At 44.5% G+C, this 20,128-nt stretch overlaps 1 protein-coding gene across 1 annotated transcript in view; it reads right to left on the bottom strand.

Moving 5' to 3' along the window:
* Nucleotides 1–20,128, bottom strand: part of LOC137522116 (uncharacterized) — a 226,651-nt gene that overhangs the window by 151,801 nt on the left and 54,722 nt on the right. Inside the window, exons 12-15 of the mRNA XM_068242144.1 lie at nucleotides 13,710–13,770; nucleotides 11,414–11,430; nucleotides 9,914–9,971; nucleotides 2,856–2,948 (exon numbers count right to left, since the gene is read on the bottom strand). Coding sequence (XP_068098245.1) covers nucleotides 2,856–2,948; nucleotides 9,914–9,971; nucleotides 11,414–11,430; nucleotides 13,710–13,770 — 229 coding nt within the window. The remainder of the gene's footprint in view (nucleotides 1–2,855; nucleotides 2,949–9,913; nucleotides 9,972–11,413; nucleotides 11,431–13,709; nucleotides 13,771–20,128) is intronic.

Consider the following 20,128-nt stretch of genomic DNA (forward strand, 5'->3'; position numbering starts at 1 on the left):
TAAGGGGTACATACCAATAAAATGTTGAGAAACACTGGTCTAGTTCCTCTGATTGCAATTGTAAGGTGTGGACAGTATCTTTCAGTTATTTATGATCTAATTGCAACTCCCTGTGAGATAGGAGAAGTTCATCATGTTTTGCTTCCAAGAGATCCCTACTGCTGCCCAGTGCAGTAATTTCCTGAGATAAAGTGGTTTCTGCTATCTGGAGTTCAGTTTGGAATTTATTTGCTAACTTAGTATACATTAGGGGTGTGGCCAGAATGAGGATGTGAGTGGTTGCACATCTCGGAGCTCCCCCACACGTGGGCCTATTACACCATTATCCTGCTATAATACACCACCACTGGGGTCTTCAAATTTGCTACTGACACTCCAGTTACCTACCTTCTACTTTTTCTTTGGCTATAAAGGGACCTAAGAAGGTTAAAAAAGTTACAGGCCCGCTTGACAAATACCACCGATCAGACCAAGATGGAGGCAGTCCGGGCGGGGAGGATGACCTTGTGCCATCTGCAGACCACGTTTTCTCAGCAGAGGCCCAGACCATATTATTATTATTTTTTTATTTATATAGTGCCAACATTTTCCATAGCGCTGTACATAGTACAAAAATAATGGGGAACAAATATATATAAAAAATTCAAGACACTGTACAGTCATGACATTCCATAGTAGAAATACAAATACATACATTAGCAATGTGAAGGCTATTCTATTAGGACCTTCCATGGGTTTCTTGAGTTGTAACAGAGTAGCTCTGTCCTCGCTTGTGTTACTACTTACTTCGTAGTCGTAGGAATTGGCTATAGGGAAGCGATCGGGTTACATGTTCTGGATGGAAACTGGCATGGTGTAGTAACGCATTCGAGGCAGTTGGCAGAATAGCCTTCACACAGCGATGTCAGATGTTGTCAGGGAAGTGAAGTGGCTGGAAGTGAAGGGAAGTGCAGTGGCTGGATAGTGTCATGGTTAAGGGCTCTGCCTCTGACACAGGAGACCTGGGTTCGAATCTCGGCTCTGCCTGTTCAGTAAGCCAGCACCTAATCAGTAGGAAACCTTGGGCAAGTTTCCCTGACACTGCTACTGCCTATAGAGCGCGTCCTAGTGGCTGCTGCTCTGGCGCTTTTAGTCCGCCAGGAGAAAAGCGCCATATAAATGTTCTGTGTTTGTTGTTTGTTTGTTCGTTTGTGATACACAAGAATTGGGACTTTCTGCTCAGGGGCCCTATCCTAGGACCTTTAGTGGAAGAAGGCTCACTCTTTTCCTTCCGAGGAGCACCCACCATTGGGTCGATACTCTGTCGAAGCGAATATATATCCCCAAGAAAAGGAAATTGGATGAATGGAGCTCTGCCACAGGATAACCACAAGTGCGGGCATTGCAAATTGTGTAAACAAATGCGTATTGGTACTGTATACAATTTGAGCCCTTTTGTTACATAAGGCGAGATTGTTTTTTACATGTAAGACTAAGTTCATCGTATATGCCCTGTGGTGCCCCTGTGGTAGGTTGTACATTGGCGAAAACACCAGATGTATGAAAGAAAGATTTCCAGAACTGTGTAACTCCTCAGGCTCAGGCAAAGGATCACCGAGAGTGATTCAACATATGAGAGAGGCCCATGAGGGTGACTCCTCTAAATTAAGCGTTTTTAAGGCCTCTGCCACATACCCCAGTCCACAAGAGGGGGTGATCGGGAGAGAAGACTTAAAAAAGAAGAAGCCCGTGTAATTCTTTGCTCCAATGCCATGGGAGCCATAGGGATGAACAGTCATACCGATCTCTCTTGCTTTTTAGACCCTTGAATTAGTAAGAGATTGTTGCATGTTTGGGTGCACATACTGTACTGTATCTGCCCCCCCATTTTTGCTTTGATAGGGTTTAATTACCTCAGGCTTTGCTTGTCCATATTGTAGTGATTTGGGCCATTTTGGCTCCTTATGGTCTGGCCCAACTCACTGAGCCTCTCTTCTTTTTCCTGTACTTATGTACATTTTATATACACATATACATTTTGTCATTTGTATATGCCTTCCGATTGTGGTCTCCATTGGCGTTTCGGTATTAGTACGCCCACATTTTGTATGCTGGATTTTTATGGAGCTCTTGCTCACATTCCACTAATAATATATTTTTTGTTGGTCTCAATCTCACTTTGGCATGCACTTGTGGGTGCAGTTTCGCTCTTCGCCACTAGATGGTGTTTGTTACGCATGGGGTTTACTGTCATGGGTGGTTTTTGTTGCAACGGCCATGCCTGTTAGCAATAGTCACAGGCATAGGAAGCTATGCATGGTAGGCGTATCCCCGACACGTATATGCATATTTTTTCGCATACTATTTTGGAACGCGTAAGCTTTCCAAACGACGCCATATGCGGAACTACAAGGCAGATATCGGTGATGTTTACAGAAATTACTTCAGGCAACTGGGTATTAATCCAGGAAGCCCGCAGACTCGCCCTAAGCCTCTATAGAGGCGCAGTGTTATGCAAAACGGCCATCAGGCCTTGCACCCACCATCCATCACCCGCTGACTGCCCACCAGGACCGGTATGTGCACTCATTCCTTGATCTGTTGCACTGGTTAGCACTTGAATATGTCGCTGATTGCATTTTAGCATTGGAATAAACCGAATTGCATGCAGTGCCAACTTCTGCTCTTTTTCCTCCATGTATTGCTCATATTTAATACAGGGCAATGAGAATTTCAAAAGAAGGCCTTCCAACAAGGTGGAAGAGCTATATTAGTACTGTGCACTGCATCCTAGCAGAGACCTAAAACACTCAGCACTGTTCCAGAACTGACCCAAAAGATGGAAAAAACATAATGTTTATGCTTCTTGTAGTTACCTGCACCACCCGGTCCTGTAATCCAGCCGTAATAAACAACTCCTCCTTTTCCACATCCAAAATAAAATTTGGCTGTACCACCTTTGGAATATCCTGAAATAACATAAGATTAGACATGCTGAGACTTGTAGTATCTCCACAGTGGATATTGTGCATTTACTCTGAATAATCCTAGAGGACCTCTGGGGGAAAAAAATCTTTAATAAAAACGTTATAATAAGCAGCTATGAAAACACTTCATGTGCTGCAGAAATGCCTTCCCCATGCCCTCTCTGTGCCTGAAAAATGAGGCCACCAAATGTTTACATGCTTCAGTTAGCTTAAAGCGGTATTGTCACCATAAAAATCTAATTTCAACAGCAACTGGTCTGAGTGTATTAAGTGATAAAGATGTTAATCCTGCATTCAAAACTTGCAAAACTTTTTCTGCTGTTATAGTTTGGAGTCATGACATACTTTAGGAGCACTGGCTCTAGTGCCAAACAGTGCCAAAGAGTTGAATGCTGGGAGTTCTTTTTATCTATAACATATTCCTCTTCTTCCATTTATTTCCCTGCCAGCTGCTTATCAGAAACTCCCTCTGATTACTTGTGCTTACAAGCAAGGCTGAGGTGACTCAGTGATTGGATGTGTAAATAAAAAAAAAGACAGTGCAGTTGTTAAAGTGGAATATAACCCTGCATTTCAACTTTGCTCTAAAACATTATTTACAGCATATTATATGCAAAAAGCATTTTTTTTTTACTAGACCAGTATTGGAAGGGTTAAACACAAAGGTTTAAAGTTCCGTGGAGAGATATGCAGAAGTTCAGATAGATACATTCTATTTAGTTAAATGTATCTATTGATAAATGTTACACTCTCTTTGGCTGTCCTCCAGCTCCTTCTCAGTCAGAGAGAGTGAGTCACATTCAACACTTAGATACATTTATGTAAACAAAATGTATCCATGTCAGCTTCGGATGCGTCTGCAGAAATCTCCAGGCACTTTAAAGCTCTGTGTAACCCTTCCAATGCTGGTCTAGTAAAAATAAAAATGCTGGTTGCATATAATATACTGTAAATAATGTTTTAGAGCAAAGTTGAAATGCAGGGTTATATTCCGCTTTAATATACACCTCAGTGGGAGTGTCTGAAGACTCTGGGAGGAGGGCAGCTAATGAATACACAATGAGCAAGAGAAGGGAGGGGGGAAAACAAGATTCAGGGAGGATATGATGTCAGCATTAGCTTGGCAAAATGGCCACTGCCTAGAATAGGATTTTCTGCTTTTCCTTTGTAAAATTCACAGGAATCGTTACGTAGATAGCACAATACATCTGTTATGTAAGTAGAAGTAGTATTTATCTACTTATATATGTGTTTAAAGAACAGCAATCTATTTTGCTGGTAAATGAAAGGCAGCCAACAAGTTTGATGGATGCCTGTACACAGGGCCAGATTTGCAGTTTTTACCACCCTAGGCCAACTATCACCAGCTGCCCCATGACCAACCGCAACACCCCCCCCCCTCAGGTGACACAGTGAGGTGGGCAGTGTGCAAAAAGTAATCCCCTTCAACATTGCAACACACAGTGCATTATGCATACCTTATGTATTAAATTCCCTCTGACTCCTCTCCTTCTGCAATAACAAGCCCCTCACTGTCCATCACCAGAGACACCCAGCACTATCCATTCTCTCAGTGGACCACATGTGACATCACTCAGTCCACGCGCCTGCGCCCTGTGGATGTTGTTTTCCAATCCAGAGCCTTGTGCATTTCAACATTCATCACTGTCTGAAACATAGCACAGCCGAGGGCGGAGTCGGACAATGGGGAACACTGCAACTGAACAGCAGCCAGGCAACATGATTTGAGTTCGCGTGTTGCCTGGCTGTGGCTTCTGCTTCTCACTACCTGCCTCACCATAATCGCTGCCTCGACTCCTGTGCAAAGGGGCCGGCCGCCAGAAAAGAGCTCGAATTGTCCCGCACACTGCCGCCACAAATCACATCCACACCGCCAGCCAAGTCGGTTAACAGAGCTGGCCAAGCCACTCCCACCGAGCCAGGCTATTGGACGCCCAAACCCCTTAGGCAGTCTATTAGTGCTGTGATTGGCTGCTGATCGTAATGTACACAATTCAGCTGTCGTGTTTGCAGCATCAGAGAGGGGGTAGCGGAGCAACTGATCATCCATCATCAGGTGCGAGACCCCTGCTTTTCCAGCCTGCTGCCCAGTGCCTGCTAGCCAATGCAATGCCTATCTGCAACTTTTAATGCATTGCGGGTGGCCGCAGACGTAAGGGGTCTGACTTTGGCCACAGGCGTGCAGTCAAAGTGTATTAAGTGAGAATCTAAGTGAAAAAGATTGAACATTAAAATGTGTTTAGGGAGAAGGCAGGAGAGCAGAGTGAACTGGGGGGATTGCAAGCTGCACACTGCAGCTGGTGGCTGCGCGGCATGATGTAATGACATACATTACTAATGCTGGGAACACACGGGTCGATCCGGCGGCCGATTAGCCGCCGGATCGACCCCAGCCGCGTCCCCGCTCGTCCGCGCGGATCGATTACCGCTCGGGATCGAGCGGGCGGGGGTCGAGCAGCGTGATCGGACCAGCTGAATATTATCAGCTGGCCGGATCAGCTGCTTGATACACGGTACAGAAACGTACCGTGTATCCCCAGCATTAGGCCCGTCATTCATTACTGTCTGCTCTACTGCTTCATACACTTACTGCACATCAGTCGCCCCAAAACAGAGCTGAATTTCTGGCACCCTAGGTCATGGCCTAGGTGGCCTAGCCAGAAATCCGTCCCTGCCTGTACACACTTTACATTTCCAGATAAATCAATCAGTAATGAATGTTTCAATGAAGTAAAACCTTAAGTGGGTATGTAGTTCCAGGCTAAATACAGAGCTTCAGTGATACTGCCACATGACATGGTCTCCAAAGATCATTTTGGGTGACAATTGACGCTCAACAGATATGCTGCTTGGCTAAGGCTGAGAAGAATGTTGTTTAGTGGAAAAGGGAAAGGCGAGGATAGAAGACTACTGCAGGACTTAGCAGATAGGAGTGATATATCCCAGTGTTGCTCAACATTTTATTGTTATGTACCCCTTTTAAAAGCCTGTACTCACCAAGTACCCCCTAGCATAGTAAACATTATCACAAGTACCCCTCGACAAATGTATATTTTATCATAGTACATGATAATTGGTTCTAAACAATTTCCAAGTGTTTACTATTACTTTTAAATAGCTAATATACTCATTTGGTGTTGTTTAAATAAGATGTATCATTTTCTAAAACTCTAAATTTGTTATTCTTGGTTAAGTATATCACGCCTGAGTACCCCCTGGAACCATCAGAAGTACCCCCTGGGGTACGCGTACCGCACGTTGAGAAACTAGGATATATCCTACTAGATTGCTAAAATTGAGGCCAGGATGGGGGACACCTGCACACTCTTTAGATTTTCAGCTAAGATAATGAGGCAGTGCAGTTTCTAGGCTAAAATGCATCCAAGGCGAGGGTGTAAAAATTGCAACCCCCCCCCACAGCAAGGTATGGGTGCCCGCAGTATAGGTTAGCCAGGTCTAGTTGCACTCAGTATAGATTCCCCCAGAATAGGTACCCCAGTATAAGTAGCCAGCTATAGGTCCCCCCAGTATAGGTAGCCAGGCATAGGTGAGCCAGTATAGTTGCCTCCGCTATAGGTTAGCCAGGTAGGTGCCTCCAGTATAGGTAGCCAGTATAGTTGCCCCCAGTATAGGTTAGATAGGCAGGCGTCCCCGGTATAAATTAGATAGGTAGTAGGTGCCCCCAGTACAGGTTAGCTAGGTGGGTGCCTCTAATATAGGTAGCCAGAATAGTTGCCCCCAGCATAGGTTAGATAGGTAGATGCCCCCAGTATAGGTTAGTTAGGTAGGTGCCTCCAATATTGGTAGCCAGTATAGTTGTTACCTGTATAGGCTAGCTAGGTAGGTAGGTGCCCCCAATACAGGTTGGATAAGTTAATGCTCCCACTATAGGTTAGATAGGTAGCTGTCCCCCAGTATAGGTTAGATAGGTAGGTGCCCCCCTGTATAGGTTACATTAGGTAGCTGCCCCCTCAGTATAGGTTAGATTAGGTAGCTGCCCCCCAGGTTAGATAGGTAGCTGCCGCCCAGTATAGGTTAGATAGGTAGGTACCCCCCAGGATAGGTTAGATAGGTAGCTGTCCCAATATAGGTTAGATAGGTAGCTGTCCCCCAGTATAGGTTAGATAGGTAGCTGCCCCCCAGTATAGGTTAGATAGGTAGGTGCCCCCCAGGATAGGTTAGATAGGTAGCTGCCTCCCAGTATAGGTTAGATAGGTAGGTGCCCCCCAGGATATGTTAGATAGGTAGCTGCCCCCCAGGATAGGTTAGATAGGTAGCTGCCCCAATATAGGTTAGGTAGGTGCCCCCCAGTATAGGTTAGATAGGTAGCTGCCCCCCAGTATAGGTTAGATAGGTAGGTGCCCCCCAGGATAGGTTAGATAGGTAGCTGCCCCAATATAGGTTAGGTAGGTGCCCCCCAGTATAGGTTAGATAGGTAGCTGCCCCCTAGTATAGGTTAGATAGGTAGCTGCCCCCCAGTATAGGTTAGATAGGTAGGTGCCCCCCAGGATAGGTTAGATAGGTAGGTGCCCCCCAGGATAGGTTAGATAGGTAGCTGCCCCAGTATAGGTTATGTAGGTGCTCCCCAGTATAGGTTAGATAGGTAGGTGCCCCCCAGTATAGGTTAGATTAGGTAGGTGCCCCCCAGGATAGGTTAGATAGGTAGCTGCCCCAGTATAGGTTAGGTAGGTGCACCCCATGATGGAGGGGGGAGCCGCAGCCGCGGGGAGGGCAGCCCGACCTCTCCCTCCCTCTCCCCGGGCCGCCCTCCATGCGATCCCCCCTCGGACTGCAGAGTAATGTGCAGGGAAGCGCTATAGAAAACTACTCACCTCCCTGGTTCCAAGCGCTGCTCTCTCGCCGCCAGTCTCATCTCTCCATACACGCTGATACACACACACGCTGCTTCCGGCTAAACAGGAAGCAGCGTGTATCAGAGTGTATGCAGAGATGAGACCGTCGGCGAGAGAGCAGCGCTTGGAACCAGGGAGGTGAGTAGTTTTCTATAGCGCTTCCCTGCACATTACTCTGCAGTCCGAGGGGGGAACGCATGGAGGGCGGCCGGGGAGAGGGAGGGAGAGGTCGGGCTGCCCTCCCCGCGGCTGCGGCTCCCCCCTCCATCACAGCGCCCCCCTCCCAGCAGCGCTCAGTGCGGCGGCACGGGCCGCACGGCAGTAGAAACGGCCCTGTAATGAGGTAATCTATAATTAGTACATAGCTCAATAAAAAAGATCTGAGTACATTCTCCAATGCAAACAAAACAAATCGAAACACTATTCTATTGTACAGATCCAGAGGCTTGATATCCCATGCAAATATGACACCCCTAAAGCTTTATTTCTATGCTAATATCCAAGTATACAATTACAATATCTAATGTAATACAATATATTTAATGAATTATGTGTAATGTTACCATGCATGCACGAATGCATGCCTGGCCACTACCTGAGGCATGCTTTTTGGTGTATGCATACTCATAATTGCTTCTCTATCCATGCAGGCTAGTTAGTATAGCAGGGTGATGGTGTGTCACACACTCGGCCATTTCCTGGCTAACCTCCAACCTACAAGGCTGAATATCATAATGGCTGTCATCTTTGGAATATTACAACAGTTATTTGCAGTGACAGGGATTCTAACATATCCGCTACACAAAAAAAATCATTCAGCAGCATTGACCACTAGTTGGTAGTCATCACTGCATCAATCACCTGTGGCATATCAGCTTGAGTTTGTTAGGATAGACAGTGTATTTTATGAATACCCTGCCCCTGGACAAAATCAAGTGGACGAAACCAGTCGAGGAAGAGTTGGCGAGCAAGCCGGGGAGCGGAGGATACAGCGGACGTAAGCGGAACATCGGTACCACATGGAATGGACAGCTGTAGGTGGTCTCCTGTTATGCCTCAGACCTGTGAGATGATCTATCTTTTACATGCTTGATGTAAATCAGGGGTCTCAAACTCACGGCCCGCGGACCATTTGCGGCCCTCGATACAATATTTTGTGGCCCGCGCCGGCAAAAGCTTCCTTATAGTTCGCTTCAGTGCTCCCAAGTAATCCGCCGCATCCCTGACGCTAAACAAGGGCTGCAGAGCCCCCAAATCGCCCGGGGGGCAATCCGCCAGAATTTCCTGGAAGGGGCAGAGCTTTCAGCTTCAGCTCTGCCCCTCCTGACGTCAATCGGGGCGCATCGCCGCCTCTGCCCGCCCCTCTCTGTGAAGGAAGAGTGAAAGGGACGGGCAGAGGCGGTCGATGCGCCGCGATTGACGTCAGGAAGGGCAGAGCTGAAGCTGAAAGCTCTGCCCTTTCCAGGAAATGCCGGTGGATTGCCCCCCGGGCGATTTGGGGGCTCTGCAGCCCTCGTTTTGCGGCGGGGACATGGCGGATTACTTGTAATGGGAGCACTGAAGCGAACTAGAAGGTAAAATAGGCAAAATAGTTCGCTTCAGTGTGAATTTGATTTTGAAATAAAAATCAATGCAAGGGATGGGGGGGGGGTGCTACTGATTGATTGATTCCCTTATGCGGCCCAGCCTCATCCTGACTTTGCCTCCTGCGGCCCACAGGTAAATTGAGTTTGAGACCCCTGATGTAAACGGAGCAACGGAGGATGCTTACAGGGGTGGAGGATTACAGAGCCCACAGTTGACTAGACAGACTGGGAGTACACAACATAATCATATGATCATGTAATATGATCTAAGGAGCTGGTGAGTGAATTATCATGCAGTGTGGTGGCGGTTTGCTGTAGTCAGAGAGTGATTTGTCTATGCTGGTTCCATTACAGTATTTTATAAGTACGTTTTATGTAAACTTATTTACAAAATTAAATTTATACAAATTAACTAAAACAGTGCAGTAAATTACTATGCCTAAACTAATTTAGTAACAACAACACAACAAAGTGATGACAGACTTACATCATCCTTTAAATTATAGAACTTCATAAGACATTTCAAAGTGGCTGATACAATGGCACTGCAAAACAAAAGAACAAATATTATGCCTATTAAGATTGAGTCTGGACAGAGCTGAACAGATGTACAATGCAGCCCATATAATATAGGCAGCTGTGGCGTTTTCAGTAAATGCTTCCCAATCACTCCCGGAAATTACCTAATAAAGAGCGCTATTAAATTTAAATAGCAGGCGAGAGGGAAAGCGCTCATGAATGCGTTATGAGCATTTGCAGAACATTCAGCAAATCACTTATTCACGGATTGGAGGGCTCAGAAACAGAACAGATCACAGGCCATACACCGGATAATAAATAGCAATTTACAAAACACAGTCAGCAGCGTCACATCTCCACCGGCCAGAGGAGACACAGTGCGGAGGACTAATTCCACAATAAAATGAGAAAAAAGTTTTACAAATTTGTAAGGTGGAAACTAGACATTTGGATGCTATTAAAAAAACGATATTGTTTACCAGGAAGAAAATACAGAAAATGAGGCATCAGGCTGAAACAGCCACTAAATTCCACATCATTTCTAGAAAAATTGATGGAGAAGAACAATGTGCATCACCTGCTATATAATAATACAGGACAGGCTGAAATCCATAGATGTTAGTCATAATGTTTCAGTACACGAATGATATCAATTTCAAGTTCACCTGAAGTGGGAAGAAGACAGAGGCTGACATCTTTATTCCCATTTAAATTTTCTAGATGCCTGGCTGTCATGTTGATTCTTCGGTTTCAGCAGAGCCTGGACCACTAGAGAGATCACATGTTCTAAATCTAGTGACAAAGCCATACAAGAAGATTCTGTATGTCTCTCACTTCAGGATGCCTTATCTTTGTCTCTAAGGTCAGGGTCACACTTATTTGAATAGCATGCGTTTTAGAAAATGCATGCAAAAACGCACATAATAATTGGCCGCGCAAAAAAAGTAATGATATGCGTTTTTCGATGCGTTTTTAAAACGGTCAACAAGCTCATTCTTTCTGCATTCTGCACACAATGCTTTCCTCTAGTGAAAAAAATGCATGCGTTTCTGATGTGTTTTTGCCCAAATAATGTCAAAACAAATGTGAAAATTATTTATTTTTACCTGGTAAATATGAATATTGATAAAAAAATGCAAACGCATGAAAAATGCATAAAAACGCACAATGAAAAATGCAAATGCAGGAAAACGTATTGTAATGCAAATTTACATTGCAGAACATCACACACAAATTTGTCAAGTGTGACTCCGGCCTGAAAGAAAATGGCTGAAGTTCAACTTCAAAGAAAAAAAAAATAGATGGTAAAATAATGATCGAAACATCATCAAAATTTGTGAGCTCCTTTACATTTTCCCTTCCTGTGAAATTACATGATGCTAACTGGCACAAAGCCCAGGCCATAACCTGCATAACTTGACCTGAACCTTATAATAATAAAACAATCTTAAAGAATGGGTCAGATTACCTGCTCCCAGCCAAGCCCTGCAAAAAGATAGAAAAAACACAGCATTATTTTATACTGTTATATATTGTAGCAGCCTAACACAGTGCTCTGTTTAGAATCACAAGATTTAATGAATCCAATGCAATATGCCCCATGCACATTACCAAATTACCGGGTTCCGGAAGGGCGTCTGTCACAAAGCATGGTACCTGTTCAACATACATACCGCAATTTCCGCCGTATATGGGGAGAAAAAGTCCCTGCGCAAAGGCAGGGAATCCTCGACTTCCGAACGCCCGCTGATATGAACAGTCGACCCGCTGCCATTTGGGATTCCCTGCCTTGTCCCCTGCTGGGCCTGGCTTCCCCCCCCCCCCCCCCCGGCTTCTAATGACGCGTCAATGATCATCATTAGAAGCCGGCACTAGAGAAAGCCGCACATAGAAGCCGGATGTCTTCAATCGCCGCAGGCATGATGGATGAGGTAAGCAACTGCCGCTGACTGCTGGGAGGGGGGGGGGGGGGCAGAGACACATGGGAGAGGGAGGAGAGGCACTTGGGAAGGGGTGGGGGAGCCAGGCATAGCAGGGGAGACTGCATGGGGGAGATAGGAGGAGGCATGGGGGACACATGGGGAGACTGGAGGACACTTGGGGGAGACGTGGGGATACAGGAAGAGACACAGGTACATAGGAGGACACCATTTGGGGGAGAACAAGACGCTCCTGAAATATGGACGCACCAGGTATAGTTAATTTTTTTCCATGGTTTTCGCCCTCCACATCTAACTACCCTCTTCCTTTAGTTTTTATGCTATACTCATTGAGCATCCAATTAATGGCTATGGTGTTTTTGGCGAAAGTAGCAACAGGTACTGTCACCTGATATAACTGATGTGGCATGCAAGTAGAAGCTGTATTTGAACTAGACAGGTGCCTGATTCTGGAGTTCCCATGCTTGCTAAATGTTCCCAATGAATTTTAGAGATGTGTGCATGATTTCAATCTCAAACTATCTGTAAAACCCAGGGCCGGGCCGAGGCAGAGGCTGGAGAGGCTCCAGCCTCAGGGCGCAGTGTAGGAGGGGGCGCACAATTCATTCAGTTGTCATTCCCAATTGTGTTTGAAGCAGAAAGAAATAGGAAAAGGGGATACATGGCAGTGACTGCAAGCCAGATAACTAGAGATTAAGGTATTGGGTAGGTTGGGGGCCCTGGGGCGCCTCTTAGTCTAGTAGCAATCAGTGTGTGACGGCTGGGGGGGAGGGATGGAGGGGCGCACTTTGGTGTTTCAGCCTTGGGTGCTGAAGGACCTTGTCCCGTCTCTGGTAAAACCATGGTTACTCCCTCCTTCCCCCTCCTTTTTAGTTGAGCGTACCCGACCACCTCCCTACTTCTCAGGCCTATGTCCCATCACTCATATGTGTGACTTCAATGGCCAAAGTTTTCATGGCATATCACCTGACAATTTAAAGCTCCAGGGTCTCGTGAGACAAAATCTACATAGTCAACTTCAGGTGCCTAAACCAATCACAACCTAGCAGGTTATAGTAGTTACAGCACAAATCCGGCCAGATATGTTCATGGGCCCTTCTTTTCACCAGCAGTGAAAGCTGTGACAAAATATTTTCTACAAGCATTTCCTATTTCCCCAACTTTATACTCCCAGTATCAACTGACATGACCCAAGACATACCCTCACTTGCCAGTACCATAGGGCAAAATATCTCTATTACGAAACAAATTCTAAGTTAACTGCATTCCAAAAGGGTGCATTAAAATAAATAATGCCACTGACTTATCTGCCACTTTGAATTACCCCAGCTGTCTATAGTAAACATACTACAAGCTTTTAACATTGATTGGGCCTCTGTAAGGCACATCGTCACTCCTCTTGGTGCATTCAGCATTTTCAAATTCTGAATCTTGTTTCTAATTTTGTCAGTCTGAACCTGAATCTTTGTGCATGCCCAGCATAGGGTGTGAATTCATCCTTGCGCCGCAACCGCCTAGTGTGCTGCCCTACATGTCGCTTTCCAACTCTCACATATGAGGAAGTATGTGAAAGCCAGAAAGCGACAGAGGTCAGCGCACAAAGGTAGCAACAAGAGTGAGTTAAAAACCCCTTCCGTGGTGCTCATTCACAAAGATTCAGATCATCAGAATTTGGAACAAAATTGCAGAATGCACCAACACTAATCATAACACAACCAACTTGGTAAAGGAGTCCTGAGCATTGTAAATATTTTTGAACTCTTTTGACATCACATCACCTCTTTCTGCCACTTTCATCACTCTTCGGACCAAATAAAAACTCACCACCTGTCGTGGAATGTTCACGTTGTACCGTAGAGTAAAGTTCTGCTTGGAAAGTGCGATTCTGGGAACAAACATTATGATTTCAGTTTAAAGTGGTCTGAAACTCTGACATAACATTCAATAAAAATGTGTTTTCCTACTTTTTATTACTCATACAGTTATCATATTTGCTTTTGTGCACACAAAATATTGTCCAATTACAAATTACAAGTTTCCAAAGTGTAGTTTTTCTTGCCCTAAAAGCTAGCATTGCATTTTATTATTTTTCTATTATAACTGCTTTGTATTATATATTAAAATCTAGTTCTAATGAGCTATTCTGAACACTATGTGTGCCTGAAGCAGAGACAGTTTCTCAGAGAGTGTTTGTTTACATTCCAGTGTTGATATATTTAAGCAAAAAAGATACGGTTATCTACAGTTTGGATGTGGATTTGAAGCTGAATAGCAGGAGAAAGTGCTTTGTTTGCAACCATTTCAGTGATGTTCTGCTAGAATTTTTTTCTGGGATAGTAGCTTTCAAGCTGTGAGGAATCTTTTAGAGCAAAGTAGAAATGCTGGCTTTCAGACCACTTTAAAGCGGTATCATCACCATAAAAATGACATTTCAACAGCAACTGGTCTGAGTGTATTAAAGGAATACTATCGATTCACATATTTTTTTCAATTGACACTGGAATTATTTGGGAAGTGCTGCTAAGTACTGGTGTATACATTTTAGTAGCAACTTCTTTGTTTACTGTTATCAAAATACATTCAAACTTTACTGACGCCAAAACTGACGGCTGACTGAGCCATGAGGAGAGGGGAAATTCCCCTCACACTTGATCAGTTAACTCTATGTGTAGCTCTGTGTGTGACAGAGAGAGAGAGAGAGAGAGCTCCCAACAGCTGCAGCTCCTGTGTCCTGTGTTTCTGACTGAAGTGTCTGAAGAGAGCAGAGGAAATGTAACTAATTCTCACAGCTTTTTCATACTGTTTTTGCTTTCAGAGTTTGATATGTTTGATATTTGCTTTCTGTAGTCTGATATGCAACTCTGGCTGTGCATTGAAGCAGACACCCATTCTGCAATTGATTTGTCCCAATATAGCTAAATCCTATCCTCAATAAATTACAGCTTTTGCCTCTGATATTTAACATGAAAAGCAGGAAAATGTTTACACAGCTACTTAGACATTATTTGTACATTGTCATTTTAGAACACTTGGGTATCGATAGTATTCCTTTAAGTGATAAAGATGCTAATCCTGCATTCAAAACTTTCAAAACATTTTCTGCTGTTATGATTTGGAGTTATCACTTACTTAAGGAGCACTGTCCCTTTAGTAGTCGGTGCCAAAGAATTGCATGCTGGGGGTTCTTTTTATCTATAATGTATTCCTCCTGTTTCCTTTATTTCCCTGCCAGCTGCTTATCTGAAACCTAATCCCCTACTCACTTGTGTTTACAAGCAAGGCTGAGGTGACTCAGCAATTGGAGGAGACAAGAAAAAGAGTAAAGGGCAGAAATGACGTCACGAGTTAGTCTTAACTGTGGGCAAAAGACATGGCCCCCACCACTAACAGAATTCTCGTAATTTACTATATAACATTCACTGAAATCAAAACGTGGACAGTATAATACATGTGTTATGTAAGTAGATCAAGTATTTATCTACTTATATATGTGTTTTTTTCCCTGGCATAGTATGGCTGATCCTACTGCTTTAAGGCTTCAAAACAGCAATCATATTTCTGCTTTCATTTGAGATTTGTAAACAAATTTGCACCAGCCTTGATAAATCATCCATAAGATTTTTTACACTAGTAGGAATGTACCAAACATGCAATTCCTATATATACATAGTATACATGTCACACAGCACTTTAGTGAACACTCCGAAACTGTCAGATTACTCACTGAGGTGCATTCACTAAACTGTGGTAAGCAAAATAACATGCGTAAAGTCTTACCACATAATGTGTAGAGTGTAATGCAATACATCACGCTCTCATAAGACTTTTACGCATGTTATTTTGCTTACTGCAGTTTACTGAATTTACCCCACTGTCTCTGAAAAAGGCTTCGGGTTAGAGCTCAAGCCTCTTACCATTAACTTTTTTTTTTTTTTAAATAAACTTTGTTCAAATAGCCAATATTTTACATAAAGCTGTATCCTCAAGCTTTAACATGAGCTATGCACACAAGGTAGATTACAGCCAACCAAGGTGACCGTTAAGGCCCACTTGGACAAGAATATAGCCAATAAACAGGTGTCCCTTAGAGTTGCATAAAATACATCATGCTGACAACAATGATGCCGAAGCCCATTATCCCTCATGCTACCCCCTCCAACTGGAAGTTGCTGTGTAATGTTGTCATCCCTCCTCCATCCTCTGTAGCAACAAAACAGGTTTCAAGGCTATAGACTTGTGATGTGCCTATTCGGCTCTCTTCCCCATGCTGCGATTTCCTGTCCAACTCAATGTCAGCGTACTACAGTGCGGGGGAGGGGGTGGTGTTAGCTCCGCCCCCTAACCCCCAGGACTAGTGTCTATAAATCTTTGCCCATCCCACTTCCTCCTGCTTTTTTTCTCCGTCCTAACTGCCAGGATTGTGTCTACACATTTTTAATTGGTTTTTAAACATATTCTTTTATTTTTCAGTGAAATCAATTTTTTCTTCATGACGATTTTTGTCCTTACCAGGCTGTTATCCTGACAGCCGTCCATGCTCCTGCCTCCGAGCATAAAGTCCGCGCTCTTTGCATCTAAATGATTGCTGGGAACGGAGACCCTCTTTCTGCATGTCTTTCTGGGGCGCTGGGAGTCCGCAAGTATGCCGTAAATGGCGGAAGATGGATGGGGCAGGGACATCAGGTGGCCGGACAAGCTCCTATTGGCAGGCGGCAGTGAGCGTGCGCCAGACCAGGGGGTGGCGCTGAGTTCTCCGGCGGTGGAATGTCATGCGCACTGGAGTTCCGACCCGGAAGCAGTCCGGCCCGGCATCTGTCATGGCCAGGAAATGCAGTTTATTTAAACTGCAGACCTGGCGCAGATCCCAGCTCTCGGTGGAAGCAAGTGGAGACTGCAGAAAGGTACAGAGGTACTTGCTGGTAGGGCGGGGAGGAGGCGCCGGGAGACGAGGTCTAAATGTATTTTTAACGTTGCAGGTAGCCCTGTTCTGCCACCCACCCGGACCCCGAGAGCTATACAAAGCTTTATCTTTGACAAGGTGGGCATATTTCCTGTTAGCCACATGCTTTCGCATCAGCCTTACTGCTGTACCAGACCATTACACACACATATACATATATTAATAATAATTCCTTTTTTTGTATAGCGCTTTTCTCCTGTCGGACTCAAAGCACTTGTGAGGCAGCCACTGGATCGCACTCAGTAGGCAGTAGCAGTGTTAGGGAGACTTGCCCAAGAAACTCCTTACTGAATAGTAGGTGCTGGCTTACTGAACAGGCAGAGCCGAGATTCGAACCCAGGTCTCCTGTGTCAGAGGCGGAGCCCTTAACCAGTACACTACACAGCCACTGTATGTGTATATATATATATATATATATATATATATATATATATATATATATATATATATATATATATATATATATATATCTGTTTCTATTACAGTATTGTTGGCTAACAGTTATGGACTCTGACCCTGCCCCAAAAACAGACCTGCTGCAGAACGATTGGTAAGGACCAACATGGATATTTTTATTATATTTTTGAAGGCATTCAGGGAAGTTTCTGTTACTGAGACACTTTTTTCTCTTCTCTTCTGCTTTGTTTACTCTTGCAGCCCCTTACAGCATCAGGAAGCTCCCTTGCAAGAAGCACGCAGATCTTCCTCCAGATCCTCACTCCCTTCTGCCTCAAGAAGTGAAGTTAGAGAGCAGTCACCTAAAAATAGACCTAAGGATTGTTGGGCCTGCGGTGACAGAACATTGCTGGGTAAAGTTGTATGTGCAAACTGTTTTTATACCATGCCGGTGGAGGAAGGCCCCTATCTGGATCCATATTAGGATCCACTTCAGGATCTACCATCTCTGGTGAGATGTGGTTATTTGTGGCTACAAGCACTATTAGGCACTGCTATTTGGCCTGAGGAAGTGGGTATACACCCACGAAACGTGTTGCCAGTGCAATCAAATTCTATTAATACGTGAATTTGTCTTCATTGAGGTAAGCCACCTCACTTTTTTCATTTTATTTGTTTTTAATGTATTTTATCTTCTCTGGGCGCCTCTTTCCCCTTTATCTCTGGTGAAGGAGATTGTGAAACAGACCATAAGTGAACTCCTACCGTCCACTAGTTCGACTATTGAAATTCCGGATGATGATAATACAATACAATACAATACCATTTCTATAGCGCTTTTCTCCCATAGGACTCAAAGCGCTTAGGCTGCTAGTATATCTACCGCAACGGAATGTGTGGATGGCATTGCGGTTGGCTTCGATTTTGCACAAGTTCCAACTCTAGTGAAGGCAGTAAGGGAGGCTATACAGTGGGAGGAATCTGAGGAACCACCAAACAAGAAACGCTATTACCCTCATCTAAAGAAAAAGAATATAACCTTTCCCGTCATGGAGGAGATCAATGACCTAGTCCAGGAGGAATGGTCAAAGTTAGACAGAAAGGCACCACTTTCCAATCGCCGAATTGATATCCTTTGGAGGGAGACCTCACCACTAGTAGACGCTTCAGTGATGCGTCTAGCCAAACACGTCACCCTTCCGCTGGAGGACTCGGTAGCCTTCAAAGATCCGATGGAGAGGAAGGTGGATCAGGACTTTAAGAGAATTTATTCTAATATTGGCGGGGCGTGCAAACCAACAATCACCCTCACCTCGGTGGCGAAGGCCTTTAAAACTTGGAACGATAACTTGGAGGGAGCAATTTAAGCTGGAGTTGATAGAAAGACTCTCTTGTCAGGTCTTGAAGAGTTCCATTTAGCATCTGATTTCGTCGGAGAGGCAGCTATTGACGAGATTCATTGTTCTGCCAGAGGAGTGATTAATGCAGTTACGGCAAAGCGAGCCATGTGGCTTAAACCCTGGAATGCAGACTCCAACTCGAAGGCAGTATGGTGTAAGATCCCATATGATGGGAAAAATTTATTTGGGACCAAGATGGATGCTGCGATCTCCCATGTAAACAGTGGAAAGACTGGGTTGCTTACACAGGACAGAAAGAAAAGCAAGACTCACCTGGGTGACAAGAGGCAATTTCAATACAGATCCAGAGACTTTAAAAGTAGTAAGAGTAGTAAGTCCTTTCGTAGGCCCTGGCAATCGACTCTTCCTTATCGAAATACAACAAACAACGATCTTCTACGACAGCATCCCAAAATGCCAAAACTTTCTGAGATTTCGCCTGCCCATTTGGAACCGGTGGGGGGACGGTTGCAGAGATAGGTCAATGGGTGGAAAGGATATTCGACCCTTGGGTCATCAACACTATAGCAAAAGGTCATTCATGGACATTCATATCAGAACCTACTCTCCCACACTTTATTGTGACAAGAATACCGACCTTGGAATAAAAGAGAGACATTCTGCACCAATATGTGGGCGAACTAATGCAAAAGAACGCAATAATCCAAGTAGCAGAAGAAGAAAGGTTCGAGGGGTTTTACTCCCCTCTGTTCGTGACAAAAAAAGTCAAGGGACTTACAACCTGTCTTGGACCTACGCCTGCTCAACACTCACATCTAGCAGCAGAAATTCAAGATGGAGACTTTGCAATCAATAGTACCATCTATAGGTCTAAACGATTGGTTGATCTCTGTAGATCTTGCGGATGCACACCTGCATGTCCCTATACACCCAAGGTTTCAGAAATTTCTATGCTTTGCAATTGGAAAAGACCACTTTCAGTTTACTGTACTTTGGAATATCCACTGCTCCCAGGACATTTACGAAGATCCTTATAACAGTCATTGCAACACTCAGAGAGGAGAGTCTGCGTACCCACCACTATTTAGACGATATTTTGCTGATAGAGTCAAGGGAGCGGCTAGAGCAGCACAAACAAACGATACTAACAACTTTGAAAGAATTTGGGTGGTTAGTAAACTGGGAAAAGAGTAGTTTACAACCGTCTCAGAGGCTAGTATTCCTGGGAGCAGAAATAGACATGCTACAAAATGCTGTTAGACTACCGCAGGGAAAGATACATACTATCCTACACAGAGTTCAGGAAATCAAGCAGAAGACTGCCTTGTCAGCCAGGCAATGCTTAGCAGTCCAGGGAACATTTACATTTACTTCCACAATTCCTATGGCGAGATGGGCCAGATCAGGGAATTCCAGATGGCATTCCTGAGTCAGTGGAAGGAAACAAGTTACAGCCAGAGTATCGAGCTTCGCCCTCCCACGAAGAACCAACTGGATTGGTGGGCATGCAGAGAGGATATTCTAAA

The sequence above is a fragment of the Hyperolius riggenbachi genome, chromosome 6 (assembly GCF_040937935.1).
Source record: "Hyperolius riggenbachi isolate aHypRig1 chromosome 6, aHypRig1.pri, whole genome shotgun sequence".
NCBI classification, from domain to species: Eukaryota; Metazoa; Chordata; class Amphibia; order Anura; family Hyperoliidae; genus Hyperolius; species Hyperolius riggenbachi.